Here is a 19830-nt window from a genome sequence, read left to right as displayed (position 1 = left end):
TAAGTGAACTAAGTGTTCAATTTATACATTGAGTGTTGAGGAATTGAGTAATAACTCTGTAGAGTAATGGATTTTAAATTGGGCAATAATGTTATTGCTAACTAACATGCATAGCTAACATGTTAAATTTGAAAATTTCGCTTGTCAGAACTTCAGACTTCTACTTTTTGATTTCACTCCTGAATAGCTTTATTCTTAATTTTATGTGTCTTATGTTGATTTTTTTTAGATATTTTAACAAATTCAATATGGCAACCATTTAAGATAATTTTTTAAATAAAAAAGTACTATTGGTGAGACAAGATCTATAAAGAAAATAGATGGGTTATGATGTACAAGTTGAAAATGCCCTTGACTTTTACTACAATATATCATTTATGATCCAAGTGTTCTGTTTTAATTCAAATCTCTTCAAATATTGCAAATCAGATTTACATTTCTATTTTAGAGTTATGTAAATTGATTTTACCTGTTACAAAATATATCCAATGAATACCTCCTGTGTCATTAAATGCATTATGGATTTCAATTCAAAAATGACAAATTTTGAATTTTTCTTGAATGGCATTATGGTTTCCCGCTAAAAAAAATCTTTTCATGTACAGTTTTTGGGTTTTGTGGAAAAACCTACTGATTTTTAAAAAAAATGTAATACGTGTGTTTCTACATTAATCAGAAATAATGAGTAATACTTTTAAGTCATAGATACACTAAAATCACAGTTCAGCATTAAAGGATTGAAATCTAATTTTGTAAATTGCTCTGAGTTTTAGGATGTAGTATGTTATAAATGTAAACTCATGCATATTGATATTTATGCAAATTCATAATTTGCTAGCATGCTACTAGCAAAGAATGGTGTCTTTTTATTTACAGGTTAATTGACATTCACATTTTTCTCAAAGTAGCTTAATAAATTGACACTGGAATAATATATTTGTGCAAGTTCCACTTCAAGGCATCATGCACAGTAAATTCATAATATCTGTGAATCCCCTGCATTCATTTCAATTAGCATTGTATTAATTAGCACTAATATTTGTACATTTGTTACCAAATATTGTTTCTCCTTATCTTTATGAATGTTTTGTGTTGAGATTTGAAAATTACAGATGGCAAGCTAATTTTCAAAGTCTTTAACATTACTTCAGGTTTGCTTCTTTTAAACAATTATTTATTTTTTTTCAGGGTTCTGATGGTGTTCTGACAGACTTTGTAAGCTTCTACACGTTACCTTCCACAGTTATGCATCATCCTATTCATAAGAATCTTAAGGCTGCCTATTCTTTTTATAATGTTCACACTGAGACCCCACTCAGTGATCTTATGAATGATGCACTAATAATTGCAAAATCGGTAAACTTTTCATTATATCTTTTCTTGATCTAATAACATAGAAATAGTCAAGGCATAATCAAATCAGTCATGTACAACTCTGTTGCAATGATGTTTTGAGGGCAGTATAGTAACTCATAAAGTCAAACAGCACGGTAACAGGCCCTTTGGCCCGACTGTCTATGCTGAGCAAGACACCCATGTAAGCCAATCCTATTTGCCTGTGTTTGGCCCATATCCCTCTAAACCTTTCCTATCCATGTACCCATCCAAATGTCTTTTAAGTGTTGTTAATGTACCTGCCTCAACCACTTCCTCTGGCAGCTCATTCCTTATATGGACCACCCTCTGGGTAAAAAAGTTGCCCCTCAGGTTCCTATTAAATTTCTCGCCTCTCAACCTAAACCTATGCCCTCTAGTTCTTGATTCCCCAACCCCGGGAAGAAAGACTGTGTGCATTCACCCTACCTATGCCCCTCATTTTATACACCTCTACAAGATCACCCCTCATTCTCCTACGCTCCAGTGAATAAAGTCCCAACCTGCTCAACCTCTCTCCATAACTCAGTCGCTTAAGTTTTGGCAACATCCTTGTAAATCTCCTCTGCACTCTTTCCAGCTTAATGGCATCTTTTCTCTAGCAGGTGACCAAAACTGAACACAAAATTTCAAATGCAGCCTCACCAGTGTCTTGTACAACTGCAAATAACATTCCAACTTTTATACTCAATGCCCTGACTGATTAAGGCCAATGTGCCAAAAGCCGCCTTCACCATCCTGTCGACCTGCGACCCCCCCCTTTCAGGGAACCACATACTTGTACTCCTAGACTCTCAAGTTTCAAGTTCAAGTTTATTGTCATGGGCATACACACCCAGGGTATAAATACCAGGAATATTAGATTTTTTGCAGCAGCACCACAGTAAGTTACAAATATGACAAACATAAATTATATAAGTTAACATTCTCCAGGCCCCTACTGTTCACTGTGAAAGCCCTACCCTCGTTTGTCTTACGAAAATGCAACACCTTGTCCTTATCTGATACTAAACTCCATTTGCCATTCCTCAGCCCACTTTCCCAGTTTATCAAGACCTCTCTGTAATTCCTGATAACCATTTTCACTGTTTATGACATCACATATTTTAGTGTCATCTGCAGACTTACTAACCATTCTCATCCAAGTATATCAGTAGAGATGATAAATAGCAATGGGCCTAGCACCGACCCTTGGGGCACACCATTAGTGATGGGCTTCCAGACCAAAAAACAACCTTCTGCCATCATCCTGTGCTTCCTAACATTGTATATCCAATTAGCTAGCTCTGCCTGGATCCCATGCGAACTTTCCATTGAAGCCTACCATGCAGAACCTCATCAAAGGCCTTACTTTGTCCATATAGACTTTATCTACCAACGTGCCCTCATCAACCTTCTTGGTTACTTCAAAAAATTCAATCAAATTCATGAGACCTGAGCTCCCATGCACAAAGCCGTGCTGACTATCCCTAATCAACCCCCGTCTTTCCAAATGCATCTTATCCCTCAGAATCCCCTCCAATAACTTACCTACTACAGATGTTAGGCTTACTGGTCTATAGTTCCCAGGTTTTTCTTTGTTAGCCCTTCCTAAATAAAGGCACAACATTAGCCACCCTTCAGTCCTCTGACAATTGACCTGTCACTAACGATGATGCAAATATCTCAGCCAGGGCTCCTGCAATTTCTTCACTAGCTTCCCACGGTGTTCTTGGAAAATTAGTTCTTCATGCTTTCCAATTGTGCAATAATATTGTTTATTTTTTAAATGAATGAAGTTAGAAATGTTAATTGGATTGGCTGCGTATTGTCCCACGGTTATGATGTTTTAGAAGAGAGAAAGAGGGAGAGGAGTTGCACTACTAATCGGGGACAATATCACAGCTGCACTCAGAAGTGACATAATGAGTCTATATGGTTAGAACTCAAAAATAAGAAAGATGCAATCACTCTGGCATTATACTACAGACCCCCCCAGTAGTCACTGGGACATTGAGGAACAGATACGCAGTCAGATTAGGGAAAGATACAAAAACAACAGTGTGGTCATAGTGGGTGACTTCAACTACTCCAGTATAGACTGGGACCTCCTTAGTGCAGGAGGGTTAGATGGCGTAGAATTTGTTAGATGCATCCAAGAGAGTTTCTTTAAATAGTATGTGGATAGTCCAATTAGAGGAGGGGCCATACTGGACCTTGTATTGGAAAAAAAGAGCCTGGCCTGGTGACTGACCTTTCAGTAGGGTAACATTTAGGAAACAGTGATCACAAATCCTTAAATTTTAAGATAGCTATAAAAAGGAAAAATATGGACTTTGCTCAAAAGTATTAAATTGGGGAAGGGTAAATTACGAAAGTGTTAGGCAGGACCTAGGGAGAGTTAATTGGCAATAGCTGTTTTTGGGCAAATCCACATCTGACATGTGGAGGTTGTTTAAAGACCAACTGCACAGAGTACAGGACAGGTATGTTCCAGTAGGAAGGAAGGACGAGGATGGCAAGGGAACCTTGGATGATGGGAGAGATTGTGATTTAGTTGAGAAGAAAAAGGAAGCATATGTAAAGTTTAGGAAGCTAAAATTAAACAAAGCCTTTGAGGATTATAAAGAAGCCAGAAAAGAACAAGAAGGAAATTAGGAGAGCCAGGTGGGGCCATGAAAAGTTCTTGGCAAGAAGGATTAAAGAGAATCCCAAGATATTCTATGCATATATCAAGAGCAAGAGGATAGCTAAGGAAAGGGTAAGACCACTCAAGGATAAAGGAGGGAATATGTGGTTGGAGGCAGAGATGTGGACGAGGTCCCAAGTGAGTACTTTGGGTTGGTATTCACCAAGGAGGACATGGAAGATAGTGAAATCAGTGTGGAGTATGCTAGGGCATTTTGCGATAAAGAAAAAGTTGGTGTTGGGTCTCTTGAAGACATTAAGGTGGATAAGTCCCCAGGGCCTGAGGTAATATACCCCAGATTATGGAGAGAGGCAAAAAATGAAATTGCTGGGGCCTTGAGCAAGATCTTTGTGTCCTCTCTAGCCATAGGCAAGGTCCCAGAGGACTGGTGATAGCTAATGTTGTCCATTATTCAAGAACGGAAAAAGGGATAATACTGGAAACTACAGACTGGTGACTCTCATGACAGTGGTAGGAAAACTATTGGAGAAGATTATTTGGGGTAGGATTTATGAGCATTTGGAAAAGCATGGCCTAATTAGGGACAGTCAGCATGGTTTTGTACAGGGCAGGTCATGTCTTACAAAATTGACTGAGTTTTTCAAGGAGATGACAAAGGTAATTGATAAAGGTAGAGCAGTGGATATTGTCAACGTGGATTTTAGGCTCTTGACAAGGTCCCTCGGTAGCCTGATCCATATGATTATGATGCATGGGATCCACAGTGACTTGGCTCTGTAGGATGTAAGCGTGGATGGGTGGTTAGTAACTTTGCAGATGACACAAAGATTGATGGTGTCGTGTATAGTGTAGAAGACTGGCAAAGGATACAGCGGGATATAGATCAGTTGCAGATGTGGGTGGAGAAATGGCAGATAGAGTTTGATCTGGGCAAGTGTGAGGTGTTGCACTTGGGAGATCAAATGTAAAGGGACAGTACACAGTTAATGGCAACATTGATGTACAGAGGGATCTTGGGGTCCAAGACCATAGCTCCCTGAAAGTGGCAGCACAAGTTGAATGGGTGGTAAAGAAGGTGTATGGCATGCTTGCCTTTGTTAGTTGAGGCATTGCGTTCAAGAGTCAGGAAGTTATGTTGCAGCTTTATAAAAAGTCTGGTAGGCCGCATCCGGAGTATTGCATTCATTATGGTCGTCCCATTGTAGGAAGGATGTGGAGGCTTTGGAGAGGGTGCAGAAGAGGTTTACCAGGATGCTGCCTGGATTAGAGGACATTTACTACAAGCAGAGGTCAGACAAACTTGGGTTGTTTTTTCTAGAGCAACACAGGCTTTAGAGAGACCTGATAGAAGTTTATACAATTATGAGAGGCACTGAGTATAGACAGCTGCTATATTTATCCCAGGGTTGAACTGTCTAATACTAGAGGGCATGCATTTAAGGTTCATTAAGAGGGAAGGTTCAAAGGAAATGCAAGGGGAATGTTTTTTCCACAGAGTAGTGGGTGCCTGGAATGCACTGCCTTGGGTAGCGGTGGAGGTAGATATGATAGGGGTGCTTAGGAGGCTCGTAGATAGGCACATGAATGTGCAGAGAATGGAGGGAAATGGACCATGTGCAGGCAGAAGGGATTTGTTTAATTAGACATCATTAGCTTAATTAATTTGGCACAACATCGTGTGCCTAAGGGCCAGTTTCTGTGCTGTACTGTTCTATGTTAAATGTATGTCGAGGTAGCATCTTCTAGAAAGGTTGGAGGTTGTCACTGTAGGAATAATGAATACTGGTATAAGATTTGTAGGTGTAGTTTAGCCAAGCACAAGCCTGTCTATACTGCTGACTCCTACATAGCTAGAATCTTCTCCAGAATGAGCTCTTCACGTGCCCGGGTACACAAAAGCTGTGGGCCAAAAGCTTGAAATGTGAATATTTGGTGAACAGTGAATGGTGAACTTGCAGAGTAATCACACCATACAGTGACTTGTTTTTGCATTGCAGAAGTGAGATAATGTAAATTCTGCCTGCTGCAATCTATATTTCCCCCAAAAAAATGTTGTTATTGAAGTTGGTGTCTATAAATTAAGGGGGAAATTTTTTAAGATGTTGTTAATTTCTAGCATTTCATGCAAACCAAGACTGTTGAAGAGTAATTTTTTTTGAAGATTTACTGTCATTCTGTTTGTTCATGAGAATACTTTATTTTTTCACAGAAAGGATTTGATGTGTTGAATGCACTTGATTTAATGGAAAACAAAACATTCCTAGAAAAACTAAAATTTGGCATAGGTGATGGAAATTTGCAGTACTATTTGTACAATTGGCGGTGCCCAGATATGGAGCCTGAAAAGGTGAGAAACATATTATAAACACTTGGTCCAAAATAAAACTGGGCCAGCTGAGTATTTTCAGCATTTTCTGTTGTTGTTTTAGATTTCCAGCTTCTGCAATATTTTTTGATTTTTCACTTAGAGCACGAGTCAGTTCTGCTTTTGTGAGTTTAATCAGATCCTTAGCAATTACTCTTCTTTATAAAGAAGTTATTTCTCTGATTATGTTTTCTCTCTTATGATATATCCAGGACTGGATCAAGCCACAATCATATCCTTCAATGCACTCTTCCCGGGATTGTATGTCAGAATTTATCTCCCATTCTATCCTTTCATATCTGCTTTGCAGCAGCAGTGCACCAGACCCTTAGGAGAATAATGCCCACAATATCTGCATTAATATTTAGTTTTGATCATCTGTCCTTGCCGATTTGCATGCCTCAAATTTAAAATTCTCCTTCATTTGTAAATTTTTCCATGGCCTTGTCCTCCCACACTAACTGAATTCTTTATTACTCTGACTGGGATTTTGTGAATTCTTCCATTCCAGCACAATTGTTGACCATGCCTTGAGCCACCCAAGCTCTGTGGTCTGAAATTTTCTTCTACATCGCTTCATCTCATCCTCCTTCAAGGACATTTTTTAAAACCCAACTCTTTGATCAAGTTTCTGGTCACTATTTAACATCTGAGTGCCAATTTACCTGATTATAGCAGTGCAGATCAGCGAGATTGTTTATTAATAAGGAAGCCATATAAAGAAGGGAAGTCGTTTTTATACTTATTGTAAAGATGCGCAGAGTTGTCTCAGTGGTGTTGAGGATTACTGAATAGACCAAATGTCTTTTAAAAGTATAACAAAAAATACTGGGATTACTCAGCAGTTCAGGCTGCAACTGAGAGAGAAAAACATGAGTTATAATTTCATGTCAATGAGGAAAATTGGAGGTAAAACATTTTAAGATGAAAGACAGGGACAGAGAGAAAAATAAAACATCTGTGATTGGGTGGAAGATGGGAGAAATTAAATAACTAAAGGAATGTTGGAGTTGGGTGAAAGGGGAGGGGGGTTGTAAAGCCATTTCACAAATAATAAAGTAGCAAATGAAAACAAATACATGTAAGATTACCAGTAGAAAAGAGGAACAAAAAAATGAATGTTGAAAATGTGAGGTACATAGAAGGGAATTACTAATGATTTTAAATTATTGAACTCGTTGTTCATAAGGTTGTAATCATTAGATGGGGTGTTGTTCCTCAAGCTTGCAGTTGGACTTTAGAATATTGTGAGAGACTGAAGACAGAAATCAAAGTGGGAATGTGTTGGACAATTAAATGTACAGGTGACTGGAACTTTAGGGTTGTACTTGTGGACAGAACAATGATATTCTGCAAAGTGGTCACTCAGTCTACATTTGATTTCCCGTTTTTGAGACCACATCTTGAGCAATAGGCTAAATTGGAAGAAGTACAGGTAAATTAGTTTCATCTCGACAGTGGGAATTTCAGATAATCATCAATTGCAGCCTTAAACCTCTCCTGTCCAGTATTCTTAGTGTGTTTTTTATCCCCGTTCCCTAACTGTGAGAATTCCAATATGTCTTCTGGTACTATAATTCATCATAGCTTGAGCCAATAGATGGAATGTTGCAATTTAACAATCAGTTGTATTAGAGCACTGATGGATTTTAGAGTGGGTCACCAAGAGTTACACATCAGCTTATAAATAGAGCACTGATGGATTTTAGAGTGAGTCACCAAGAGTTACACATCAGCTTATAAATGTAATTTCATGAAAAACTGGTTTGACTCCAACAGTTCACAAACTTAATATTGTTGGATAGTTAGCAAGATAAACGTAAAGGGCAGAGATTGGCTAGGTTCACACACAATTCCCTAGCATGATTACACATACAGTTTTGTATCCAGGTACCTCAAAACCTTCAGAATTTTACTTAAAATTACTTCTTTAAGCCTTTAATGAATTAGTGTATATGTTTTGTCATTTCATATCTTTCAATAAGGTCCTTATTATTTTAACATTTTGGAACTGATGAGCTGGAATTTCTTTTCTCAGGAATCATTGATAAAACTTATTTTTATTCTGAATACCTTTACATAAAGTGTTGATTTTCTTTTCTGTAGGTTGGTCTAGTGCTGCAGTAGAACATTCTACTATCTCTGTGGAAGCCTTTTCATTAGAATCCCAGGGTCCAATACCATGCCTTTGATCAGTGACAAAAGTACTAGCTCAACACAGAATTCAATAAAAGGAGCTAGTAGTTTCAACCACGTTTTGCTTTCAACAAAATGGAGACTATTGATTCTTTTTTAGGACTTGATTTTACTGTGCAGTGGTGTTGCATAATTCCATGGTGTTTTGTTGGGAGTTTAAACCTTTAAGAAGTTTATCTGATAACCATTTGCAACCTGAATGACGGTTCTCATAAATAACTGAGGATTTTGTATGCACTTTGTTTTATTGAATTCCAGAGGCAGATCTGCAATTAGATTTTCATAATGAATGTATTGCTGCTACTTTAGATAATGAGGAATGGAAGGCTTCTTTTGCAGAATGACAGCTAAGTATTTTGTACAAATGAAGTGCGCAATAGTAAATTGTGTGAAGAAGGTTGTTACTATTATACCTAGCGGGTGTTCTTGTACTGCCAGACATTTCTATTTATTGACCAGTGTTTTTTAATTGTTCACACTGGGAACACTGAAGGACCTACAGTATGAACTGACTAATTTTCACTTGGTTGAGTTGAGTGGGATATTTTTGCAATAATGCAAATTCCAGAACCAGAATTTCCAGCAAAGCAAATAAGTCAGAAAGAATCCCACGCTATTCTGTATGCACCCTCAATGTTAACAGTGCAATCTGGCTGCTCGTAGATAGTGTTCATGGCTTACTTGTGAAAGAGGCTGCATTTCCCATTTTTTTTCTATCGTACAGCTGGGACAAAACTTTTGTCACTTAGTTTTTAAGCTTTTTTAGATGCCACCTGGTGTGGTGCAATAGAAGTGGTAAAAATGCTTGTTTTACAATTGAGGGTGGAGATTGAAGTCTGGGAATTGAGATTTCAGCTATAAGCCTGGACCATAAATAATTTTTAGGTCCCTGGCAAGCCAATAAATAAATAGCTGAGTCAGTGGCAGATAAATAAAACAGCTGAGGAAAGCTGCTCAGAGGATTTAAAATCAAAATAAATCATGATGGATTAGCATCTTTCTCCTGCCAAACCATTGTTCTTTCGATACGTATGAAAACTTGGGTATATTTTCTCCCCAAATACCTGGATATTGAGTCAGGTGTGTTTTTTTTAAACAGCTCCTGTGAGTAACTGACAGACTAATTCAAAGGGAAATACTTTTTTAAAAATAAAACTGAAAGCTTTGTTGTATGTTGTGTTTTCCACAAATTATGTTAACAAGAAGGGTTTGGGCCTTGTTTAAGCATGTTTAGCTGTTCAGCAGCTTAAAACTTCGCCTGGTGAAATGACAGGTTGCGTATAGTTTACTTTTATTGTTATGCATGCTTCATTGAAAAGGCCCCACATTGGAAAATGTGTGCAAGAAATGATCCATTCCTAAATCAGTTCTCAATGGAGGACAAACATGGTTTATATGTTACCAGACGAAGAATGTACTTTTTGATTTCAGTAATGTTTTCGGTTCACCAGCATGACTGTTTGATGTCTAAATTAATAAAAAAAATCATTTCAACTTTGTTACAACCTGTGTATGCTTTGTTTCTTTCAATTAGTTCAGATGCCAGAAAATAGAACTTTAGGCAGTTTAGTAAATTACTTCCGTGAAAAGATGTGCATATAATTCTGTATGAATGTGTTATTTCCTCCCACATTCTAAATATTTCAGACAACTAGTTTTGTAGAGAAAGCACATTACTGACTGCTTTTTTTTTAGTAATCAGGAGTCATTTTTATTTATTTTATATAAGAATCAGGCTAATTATCTTATGTATTTTAACTGAGATTTATAGACTAAATGGTGCATATAAGCCCTTCACTTTCTGTTTCACTGGAAAGTTATGTAAGATTAAATGTTAAATAACAGCAGGCTTAAACCTTGATGCTTCTGCCTACCTGTGTGAGATGTTAGTACTGGCTTCTGGCCGTTACTAGCTGTACAAAAATAAATTGTTGGAAGGATGAAGTAGGGTAAAATGAGCTATATATTACAAAATAAAAAGTTCTGGAATCAACACAATAATGGACAAAATATTGGATATTATCATATGTGGCAAGGGAACTTATCACAGGTACATCTGCAAAAATATTCCAGAGTGAACATTGGAATTGCAAACGTATTAGAACAAAGTACATAATTCTATCATGTAGTGAGTTAGAACTTTATTAAAACTCAACATGTGAATCGTGAGAGTAAACAGTTGACATCCATTAATGACCTCTGTGAATTAATGAAATCTACATTTTTAACTATTTTGTAATTACATACTAAGTAGTTTCTTAGTAAACTGGTTAAAGAAAAACTTATAATTGCATCCAAACGGTTAATTTTCAAAGCCACGTTGAAGATCTACATATAAATAATGAACAGAAACTCCCAATGGTGATTAATTCACCTGGGGGATTAACCAATTTTCTGCTTCCAAAATAAGGCATTTAGAATGATTGCAAAGGATTGCAGAAACACTAGTTGCACTGAATGCACACTGCATAAAATTCTGTGATCTATGCTTCATTTGTGATGATTTTGGTTGAAAAGAGCAGAAATTTCAGCCCAATAAACTATTGTGCATAACAGAGGATACCCAATTTTTTAATCAGCTGAGTCAATGAATTTATTAGTAGCTTGTGGTCTTGCTACAGTGACAGAAATGATAATGAAATATTCATTTCCTCATACACCTACCCCCAACCTCATCAGAATACACACCTACATTTTCACTGTGCATGTAGGCATTTTTAAAACACAAAAAATCCAATAGCACTTTACAGAATACCAGTAATACAAAAAGAAATCTGTAGAGGAAATTTAGGAGGTGGGTAGAAGACTGGTCAACCAGAAGTTGAGTGCAGAGCCCAAAGAGTTTCAACAGAGGTAGCTAAAATTTCTGGCACCCTACCACCATAGAATTTCCTTTTGTTCTTATTATATTTTGTGAAACTTTTCTCCCCGCAGCCTCTTCCCTCTTTTGTTTCTTTACAACATACAATTTAATTCAGTTTTGTGAAAGGGTTGATTTAGCTGAAAGCAACAAGACTGCATATGGTGGCAATCTGATATTTTAAAACAAAAGGTCATTGTCATTGTTCTGAAACAGTTTTCTCTCCACAGATCCTGCCTGATCTGCTGAATATTTCCAGCATTCTTGGTTTATCTATCTGTTGTCCACAAATGCTAACTGACCTAGTTCTATTGCCTACATTTTCTAGTTCTGATTTAAAGTCCCAGCATCCGATTGTTACTTCTTTTTCTTTTTTGGCTTCCGAATTTTATTTGGATTTGGAATGACCTTCTTTATTTTTAAAGGCAGCAATGTCACTCCTGCTTTTTTCTTTCTTGCACTACACAATTCTAGAGGACTGTCTCTTGATGCAATTTCACAGAATTTACGCTTCTGACTTTGTGGAAGTGCAACATCCATTTCTTCGGTTGTTGGCATTTCACTGGTCCCTTCAAACTCCTTTGTCTCCAATCCTTCAGCACTCTCAACTTGCTGACTTTCCTGCATCCATGAAATATTTAAAGGAGGCACCTGTGGACCAACAGCATTAATCGTTTCAATAAAAGTCTCTGAATTCTTTTTAAATCCCAGAGCAAGTGTAGATTTTAAACCCAGCAAAGGTGCCACAGTTTCACTCAAATGGGGAACTTGACAGGCAGGGACAGTCCTACTTGCACTCAGCTGAATGAGATGCTGGGTCATAATAGGGGGTTTCACTGACCTACACACCAGAACCAAACATAATTCATCTTTCTCTAAACCCCGAGTTACTTCATTGATTCCAATGGCCAGCTGTTTCCGAAGATCCACATTAGTCCATCCTTGCTTGGTCTCTGGAATCCTAATCATTTTATCCTCTTCTTTCAAGCCTTCAATTTTATTTTGGCCTTCTCTGATTTCTTCGACATTTCCTTCCATATTTCTATTTTCTTGATTTTTTGGTGTTTTGGAAGCTCTTAGTTTCCTGGGCTTTTGAATAGGTTCCTGTTTGTACAGATTAGTCTGTTGAAATGTTTCCTGTAGCTTCTTTAGGATGAATTCCACGCTTTCCCTGTTCAAAGGGCTCCAATCGAAAACAAAAGGATTGTTGAAAGAAATCTTAGCCTTTGGAGGTCGTATTTTCCGTACCCCTTTTTGCACTACTTTGGCTGGGGTTTCCATGTTTGGACTGAAGGTGAAAATACAATTTATAAAACTTGACAATCTGTTTAAAACAAAACATACATTTATTTGAAAAGCAAGCAAACTACAATAAAGCTCCAAACATCTGCTATCTGACTACAGGAAATCTCTATGGTCCAGCCTTTGACTCACAAGGTGATGTTTACCACACTCCCTTTCCACTCACTGGGTTCTGGTTACAGCACAGAAATGGACCCTTTGGCAAACCTTATCCTTGCTGACCAAGGTGCCATCCTGAACTAGTCCCATTTGCCTGCATTTGGCCCATATCCTGCACAACATTTCCTATCCACATACCTATCCAAATAAGGAAGGCATATGGTGTGCTTGCCTTTATTCAAGGCATTGAGTTTAAGAGTCAGGAAGTTATGTTGCAGCTTTATAAAACTCTGGTTAAGCTGCATCTGGAGTACTGAATTCAATTCTGATCTCCCCATTATAGGAAGGATTTGGAGACTTTGGAGAGGGCGCAGAAGAGGTTTACCGGGATGCTGCCTGGATTAGAAGACAGGTGCTATACGGAGAGGTTGGACAAACTAGGGTTGTTTTTTCTGGAGCAGTGGTGGCTAGAGGGGAGACCCAATAGAGGTTTAAAAAATTATGAGAGGCATAGATAGACAGCCGGTATCTTTTTCACAGGGTAAAAATGTCTAACACTAGAGGGCCTGCACTTAGGGTGAGAGAGGGAAAAATTCAAAGGAGATATGCGGGGCAAGTTTTGTTTTACATAGAGTAGTGGGTGCCTGGAATGCACTGCCAGGGGTGGTGATAGAGGCTGATATGATAGCTGCATTTAAGAAGCTCTTAGATAGACAAATGAATATTGCAAAGAATGGAGGGATATGAACTATGAGCAGGCAGAAGGGATGAGGTGCCATTAGCTTAATCAGTTTGGCACAACATCGTGGGCTGAAGGGCCTGTTCCTGTGCTGTCCTGTTCTATGTTGTGTCTTTTAAATATTGTAATTGTACCACCTCTGCCACTTCTTCTAGCAGCTTGTTCCATTTACCCACCACCCTCTGTATGAAAAACTTGCCTCTCGGGTTCCCTTTAAATCTTTCCCCTCTCACCTTAAATCTATGTCCTCTAGTTTTAGGTGCCCCTACCCTGGTAAAACGACTGGGACCATCCACTATGCCCCTCATGATTTTATAAACCTCTCTAAGGTTACACCTCAGCCTCCTTCGCTCCAGGAAAAACAGTCCCAATCTATCCAGTCTTTCCTTGTAACTCAAGCCCTCCAGTTTAGGCAGCATCTTTGTTAATCTTTCCTGCACCCTCCCTAGCTTAATCATGTTCTTCCTATAGTATGGTGACCAGAACTACACACAATATTCCAGGTGCAGTCTCACCGATGCCCTGCACAGTTGAGGTCAAAAACTCAATAGCATTCAGGCTATTAATCTGCATACTTACTCGGTTCCTTTCAAGCACCAAGCCAGCTGTACACAGTAGGTTACAACTGCATGAATACACAAGATATCCCTGCCATTGTAGGAGTTAATTTTAAGACATTATTTCAAATTTTTGCCATCAGACTTAATTTTCCTTCTTGGTTTAAACTTGCAGGTAAGATATTATTAAAAAATATTATACACTTCCAAGATCAACTCTCTGAAAAGTTACTTCATCTCATTTCTTCAATACATAGCACATTGACGAAATTTCTTTGGTGCATCATTTTTTTTTAAAAAAAACTTAATTTCAGCTGCTTTCCTCTTTCCATTAAAAAAATGATTTCTGTTCTTTCTTCCAGTTCAGCTGCACTTCCAAAACTGTTATAATCTTAAATTTTGATTGTTTCTGAACCAAGGACCTTTATGTAAATTAGAACAATTTGGTCCCATCACTAATCATAACCTTTCCACCTTCCACCACCCATTAGCACTTCCAGAAAAACCATTGCTTGCTTCTTCAGTTGTTTTATTTACAAGCTCCTACTTTGCATCATCATCCACTTTTTGCTTATACTGTAGCGGCCAGCTACACACCACGAAATGAAGACACAGAGTCGCTGGTTTCGAAATCAGAGGTCGAATTCAGAACAGGGGCACGGTGCGCCTTTAATAGCCGAAAACTTCCCGCGCTACAGTTCCCGCGCTGACGTCACACGCGGGTCACCTGACCTTCCTGCGCGCGGGCTTTCCCAGCCCAACGCTGGGGAAGAAGGAGGGCCCTGCACCATCTTGGATCGGGGCCTCCGACAACGTCGCGATGTCAGGAGCCAGTTCGATGCCAGTGCGGTGAGTCGCTACAATACCATCCTGCCTTCACAGCCATCACTGACCTTTGCTTTGTTTGACCTTGCATTTGCGCTTGTTCAATCTCAATTATTTTACAATTCTAATGAAAGACCACTAACTTTAGGTCTCCATGCACATGTTGCAATGACCCGTTATATTTGTCATTTCAAAACACTTTTGTTTTTATTTCACTTTTCCAGCATCTGCAGTCTTCATTATAGATGATATTTATATTTATTGCTAATAAACAATTTCCTTTTATTTTCATTCAATATAAAATAATTAATAAGTTCATAATTGTCAATGAGTCTGGTCATATTTTAGATTCTAAATTAGCCAGTTTCCAATTTTCTGGTATCAATACTGCATTTAATAGGGATAGATTGGGTAATGTAAAGGGACTGAAGTGTGCTTGTACAGAAGTCGCAGAAGGCTAACATGTAGGTGCAGCAAGTGATTAACAGGCAAACGGTATGTTAGCCTACATTACAAAAGGATTTGATTACAGGAGTAAGGAAGTCTTAATGCATTGCAGAGGGCCTTTGTGAGATCACACCTGGAGCACTGTGTACAGTTTTGGTCTCTGTGGGTTTGCCGTGTGAGGAGAGATTGGGACTACATTCTCTATAGTTTAGAAGAACGAGAAGAGGTCTCATCAAAACATGGAAAATTCTCAAAGGGCTTGACAAGTGAGATTCAGGGAAGATGTTTCCCTGGTTGAGGACTCTGGCATTGAGGGCACACGTGTGTTATTATGTAGTTATAATAAAGAACTACAATTCCCAGTAGGCAATGCAAGGGGTCACATGGGGAAACAGGAAGTGGCTGTAAAAAGAGGGAAAGCAAGCCGGGCTGGTGTTGGTTAATAAAAATGTTCAGATGTTAAACCCACATGAAGTTTGTCTCTTGATGAAGAACAAACATAACAGGCACAAGAAAACGGCTGTGTAGCACTGAATTACGAAGAAACTTCTTCATCTAGGAGGTGGTGAACTTATGGAACTCTCTACTGCAAAGGGCTATAGAGGCTCAGTTCTTGCGTTCATTCAAAACTTCGATTTATAGATTTCTGGGCATTAATGGAATCAATGGATATGGAGATAGTGCTGGAAAATAGGCTGAAAATCAGCCAAGATCTTAATAAATGCTGGAGCAGGTCCAAAAGAGCCAGATGGCCTATTCCTGTCTCTATTTCTTATATTCATCCCACAAGAACATACGTTCAAGGCCTATTTGAGCATGTACTGCAGTCTAATACAGCAATGAGGAAGTGCTGTGTTTCAGATGGGACTTTGAAGTAGTGGGGTCCTGGGCTTCCTAAATAGGGACAAAGAGTACAGAACATCCCCCTCCCCCACAGCTTTACAAGCTTCTTTTGTCTCCTTTTCCATTCCAGTGAAGGGTCTCTGACCTGAAACGTTGTTCCTCTTCCCACCAACACAGCCTGACCTGCTGAGTATTTGTAGCATTTTCTGTTCTTGTTTTACATTTCAGTTTTCTGATTTTCATTTAAAGTTACATTGAACCTTTCCATAAAACTACTTGATTAGACCACCACTGGAGTAACTTTGGTCACCACACTCTGCAAAGATCTCAAAGGACGGTGGAGGCGAGTTATGGGAATGCTTCCAGGGATGAGGGAATTCAGCCAAAAGGTTAGACTGGAGAAGTTGGGGTTGTTCTCCTTGATTTACTGAAGGTTCCGAAATTGGACAGAGGTGCAAGTTTTAAAAAGGCCAAATGGAGAGAAGTGCTGTTATCGGCAGATTGCTTGAGATGCCAAGGACGCAGTTAAAGTGACTGGGAAAAGACTCGTGGAGGTGAGGAAAAGTTTTTATGTACATCATGAGTAGGTACACTCTAGAACTCACTACCCGTGAGGGTGGCGGAAACATAGCCAATCAGGGCTTTCAGAAGGGAACTGTATAAGCATTTACGGGAAAATAATTTGCAGGAGTCTGGAGAAAGGACTGGATTGTTCTAAAATCTAAACAGATTCAATAGACCTCTATGCTGTAATCACCCTGTGAGTAGGGAATTCTGTGTGTGTCTTGCTTAACAATTATTACAAAATACAAAATTTCTAACCTTGTTGATCTGCAATACCCTGTGTACAAGCTAGTTATTCTGCTTATGTAATACAATAGTGCCTCTTTACTTCTATCATGCTTAACTTGTAGTCTATCGTCAATCACCAATTTGTAAGATGGTTTACACCATGTGCTACTGTCACATTTTAAATCAGAGGGATTCATTCTAATGCAGTTATTCCCGATCTCCACCGACCTCTTTCAAAAAACACGACTGGTTTTAAAAGCAGGCAACTTTCCCCATATGGGTCACTGACCTGAACATTGTTTTTCTCTCCACATTTGCTGCCTGACCTACCGAATGTTTCCAGCATTTTTTTGTTTCTGCCAGCAGCAATCATTCTGGTAATGGTCTAAGGCAATGGAGATGTTGATGAACTCTGAACCAAAGCTCTATAGAATACAAGTTCTCACTCCTCACCCTTATCCCCTCCAATCTGGACTCAAATTACTGTAAATTTTCTATCTACGCACGATGGTACTGACATTATTGAAATTTAACATCGTCGATTACAGAATCAGTCGATCATCGCCAGAAGTAGCATTTTCAAAAAGTGATTTCCATTAAAAAAAACTCAGTAACATCACGTTATGTCCTCTAGAGAATATTAAATGTTTCCATTTTCTGCAACACGGTACATTTTGCTTTCTGGTTAATTTAATGCCAATGTTATATAACCTAAGTCTAAAAGCTCCTGGGAGCCTGGACAGCTGCTCACACAGAGAGCTACTCACCCGCACAGCGGCACAACTTCACCAGAGGCTCCCGGCCCGGAACGTGTCCAAAGGCCTCACGACATCGCAGCGGCTCCGCCCCACGTTCCCGCGCGCACGGTGCGCGAGCCCGCCCGCGCCACGTTCCCCCGCCCGCGCCACGTTCCGGCTGAATGGTGGGGGGTGGGGGGGTAGTGGCGCATGCGCAGATAGGGATATCCATGCTTGTGCAGTTACGCAGTGTGGAGGTTTTTTGCCTTGCTTTCTGGTAATCTTTAATAAGATTGCTAGGAAGCAAGACAAAAAACACTAGTGAAGGGGGCATGGAAAGAAACGAAGATAAACTACATATTGGCATTTAAAAGGGGTTTGTTGCAAAAATGCAACAGTTGGGATGTACTCCGGCCCCCTACTGAAAAATCAAACATGCAGATGCTGGAAGCACCCAGGAGGCCAGGCAGCATTCATTGAAGAAACAAACAGTAAATGAAAATCAAAAACACTGCAGATGGTGGATATCTGAAACAAGAACATTCTTGGTCGCAAAAGTTAACTGTTTGCCCTCTTACATATGCTGCCTGACTTGCTGAGTGTTTCCAGCATTTTCTGTTCTTGCTCCCCATTCCTCTTCTGGTATTTTGATGTCTGTTTCAGTGTGGCTTCCTTGGTTTAAACATTTTTACTGCCAATTTTCACCCTGCTCTCAGTTTCACACGATTCATACTTAACTCTTTGCTTTGCTTTCTTGACTTCTCCCGTTTCTGGGGATAAGCTTGCAACCAGTATCTACTGCAAGGCCAAAGACTCCCACAACTATCTCGACAACACTACTCCACTTCCTGCAAGGACTCCATTTCATTCTCCCAGTTTCTGCATATCCATCATTTCTGTTCCGATGACAAGACTTTCCACACTATGGCTGCTGAACTATTTTCCTATTTCCTGTATAAAGTCTAGCCAGTTCTGTTGCACTATACCCTGTGGATTTAGGAAGCTTCCATTAGATTGGAAAGTAGCAAATATGACCTCTTTATCCAAAAAGGGAGACAGAAAGTGGGAACCTACAGGCCAGTTAAACATCTGTTAAACTCTTTAAGCTAGAAAAACACAACACATGTAATCAGGTACACTTTTATAAAAATATTAATAACTTAATTTAAAAAAATCTTTTATTTGCTTATGTTATAGTGTCTACATTACAATTTTTCCTAATGTCTGAGCAATGAATTTGTCATATTAGTATACTATTTTAACTATACAGTTAAAAGGAAAATGAAAAGCAACTTAAATATCAGGCGCATTAGTTTTAATTCACACATCTAAATGACCCAAAATTCCAGCACTCCTATGCTTGATCTGTTCTCCTAATATCCTGCCCATATCCAAGGTTGGGCTCATCCTTCACCCTTTGGTCTGACTCCAGCTGCCTATGCAGCACGTCTTTGGTTAAATCCTAAATGTTCTCGTTCTGCCTTTCCAAATTTTCCCCCTAAATCTCTCTATTTCTAATAATTTCATACTCTTGCTGTTATTCATTTCAATGAAGGATAAATATTTTTGGTTAAAATGTTAACTAATTAAATGTTCCTTTTATTTTCTTTTGCATTTGGCAATCCTGATTTTCCTTTGATTTCTATGTTAGTTAATTTCTGTTTAATTTTTCATTTATAAATTGAAAATTGTGTCACCTGAACTTATGGAATGTAGAATTAAATTAAGATTAGACTGGTACTTGGACATACCAGCTCAGTCAGTGAGCAGGAGAACCAGGAAAAGTATTTATTTCTGTTTCTGCAATATCTGATGCGAATCTTGCATATTTTTGGTTGCTTAATAACTGAGTACACAATATCAGGGAATAGGGCAGAGTATTCCGCACAGGGAACATCAAGCAAGCATGGCCCAAGTTGGGATCAATGACATAGAAGAAAAATGTGTTGTTGAAAAATCTCAGTATTAACCCCAGTGTCTTAAATAAAAAGCCTCTGCTCTCTGATTGCAAGACTACCATTTGAGCTCCTCCATTAAATTGATTGTGGCAGTTAAAAAATTCTTC

At 38.8% G+C, this 19830-nt stretch overlaps 2 protein-coding genes across 7 annotated transcripts in view; one reads left to right on the top strand and one right to left on the bottom strand.

Moving 5' to 3' along the window:
• nmt2 (N-myristoyltransferase 2) overlaps positions 1-10063 on the top strand; it is a 41883-nt gene extending 31820 nt beyond the window's left edge. For all 5 annotated transcript variants that reach the window (XM_052016104.1, XM_052016106.1, XM_052016105.1 and 2 more), the window contains 3 exons: positions 1189-1356; positions 6213-6350; positions 8475-10063. In XM_052016104.1, the coding sequence (XP_051872064.1) occupies positions 1189-1356; positions 6213-6350; positions 8475-8495 (327 nt within the window). In that variant the 3' untranslated portion in view covers positions 8496-10063. The remainder of the gene's footprint in view (positions 1-1188; positions 1357-6212; positions 6351-8474) is intronic.
• A 382-nt stretch (positions 10064-10445) lies between these two features.
• On the bottom strand, positions 10446-17924 carry rpp38 (ribonuclease P/MRP 38 subunit). Of its 2 annotated transcripts, none has more exons than XM_052016416.1 (2): positions 17796-17865; positions 10446-12712 (listed from the first exon to the last, which is right to left on the bottom strand). In XM_052016416.1, the coding sequence occupies exon 2, from the start codon at positions 12703-12705 to the stop codon at positions 11782-11784; it is 924 nt and encodes a 307-aa protein (XP_051872376.1). In that variant the 5' UTR covers positions 12706-12712; positions 17796-17865; the 3' UTR covers positions 10446-11781. The 2 variants fall into 2 exon arrangements, with proteins under 2 accessions (XP_051872376.1, XP_051872375.1); XM_052016415.1 differs by having other exon boundaries at positions 10448-12748; positions 17796-17924.
• Between the last annotated feature and the right edge of the window lie 1906 nt (positions 17925-19830).

Source organism: Pristis pectinata, chromosome 5 (assembly GCF_009764475.1).
Source record: "Pristis pectinata isolate sPriPec2 chromosome 5, sPriPec2.1.pri, whole genome shotgun sequence".
Lineage (NCBI taxonomy): Eukaryota > Metazoa > Chordata > Chondrichthyes > Rhinopristiformes > Pristidae > Pristis > Pristis pectinata.
The sequence above is the reverse complement of the archived record's forward strand: the minus strand, read 5'-3'. Positions and strand labels throughout refer to the sequence as shown.

Bases quoted from the DNA above. Each gene is read 5' to 3' on its own strand.
- rpp38 (XM_052016415.1), bottom strand. From the start codon at position 12,705: ATGGAAACCCCAGCCAAAGTAGTGCAAAAAGGGGTACGGAAAATACGA.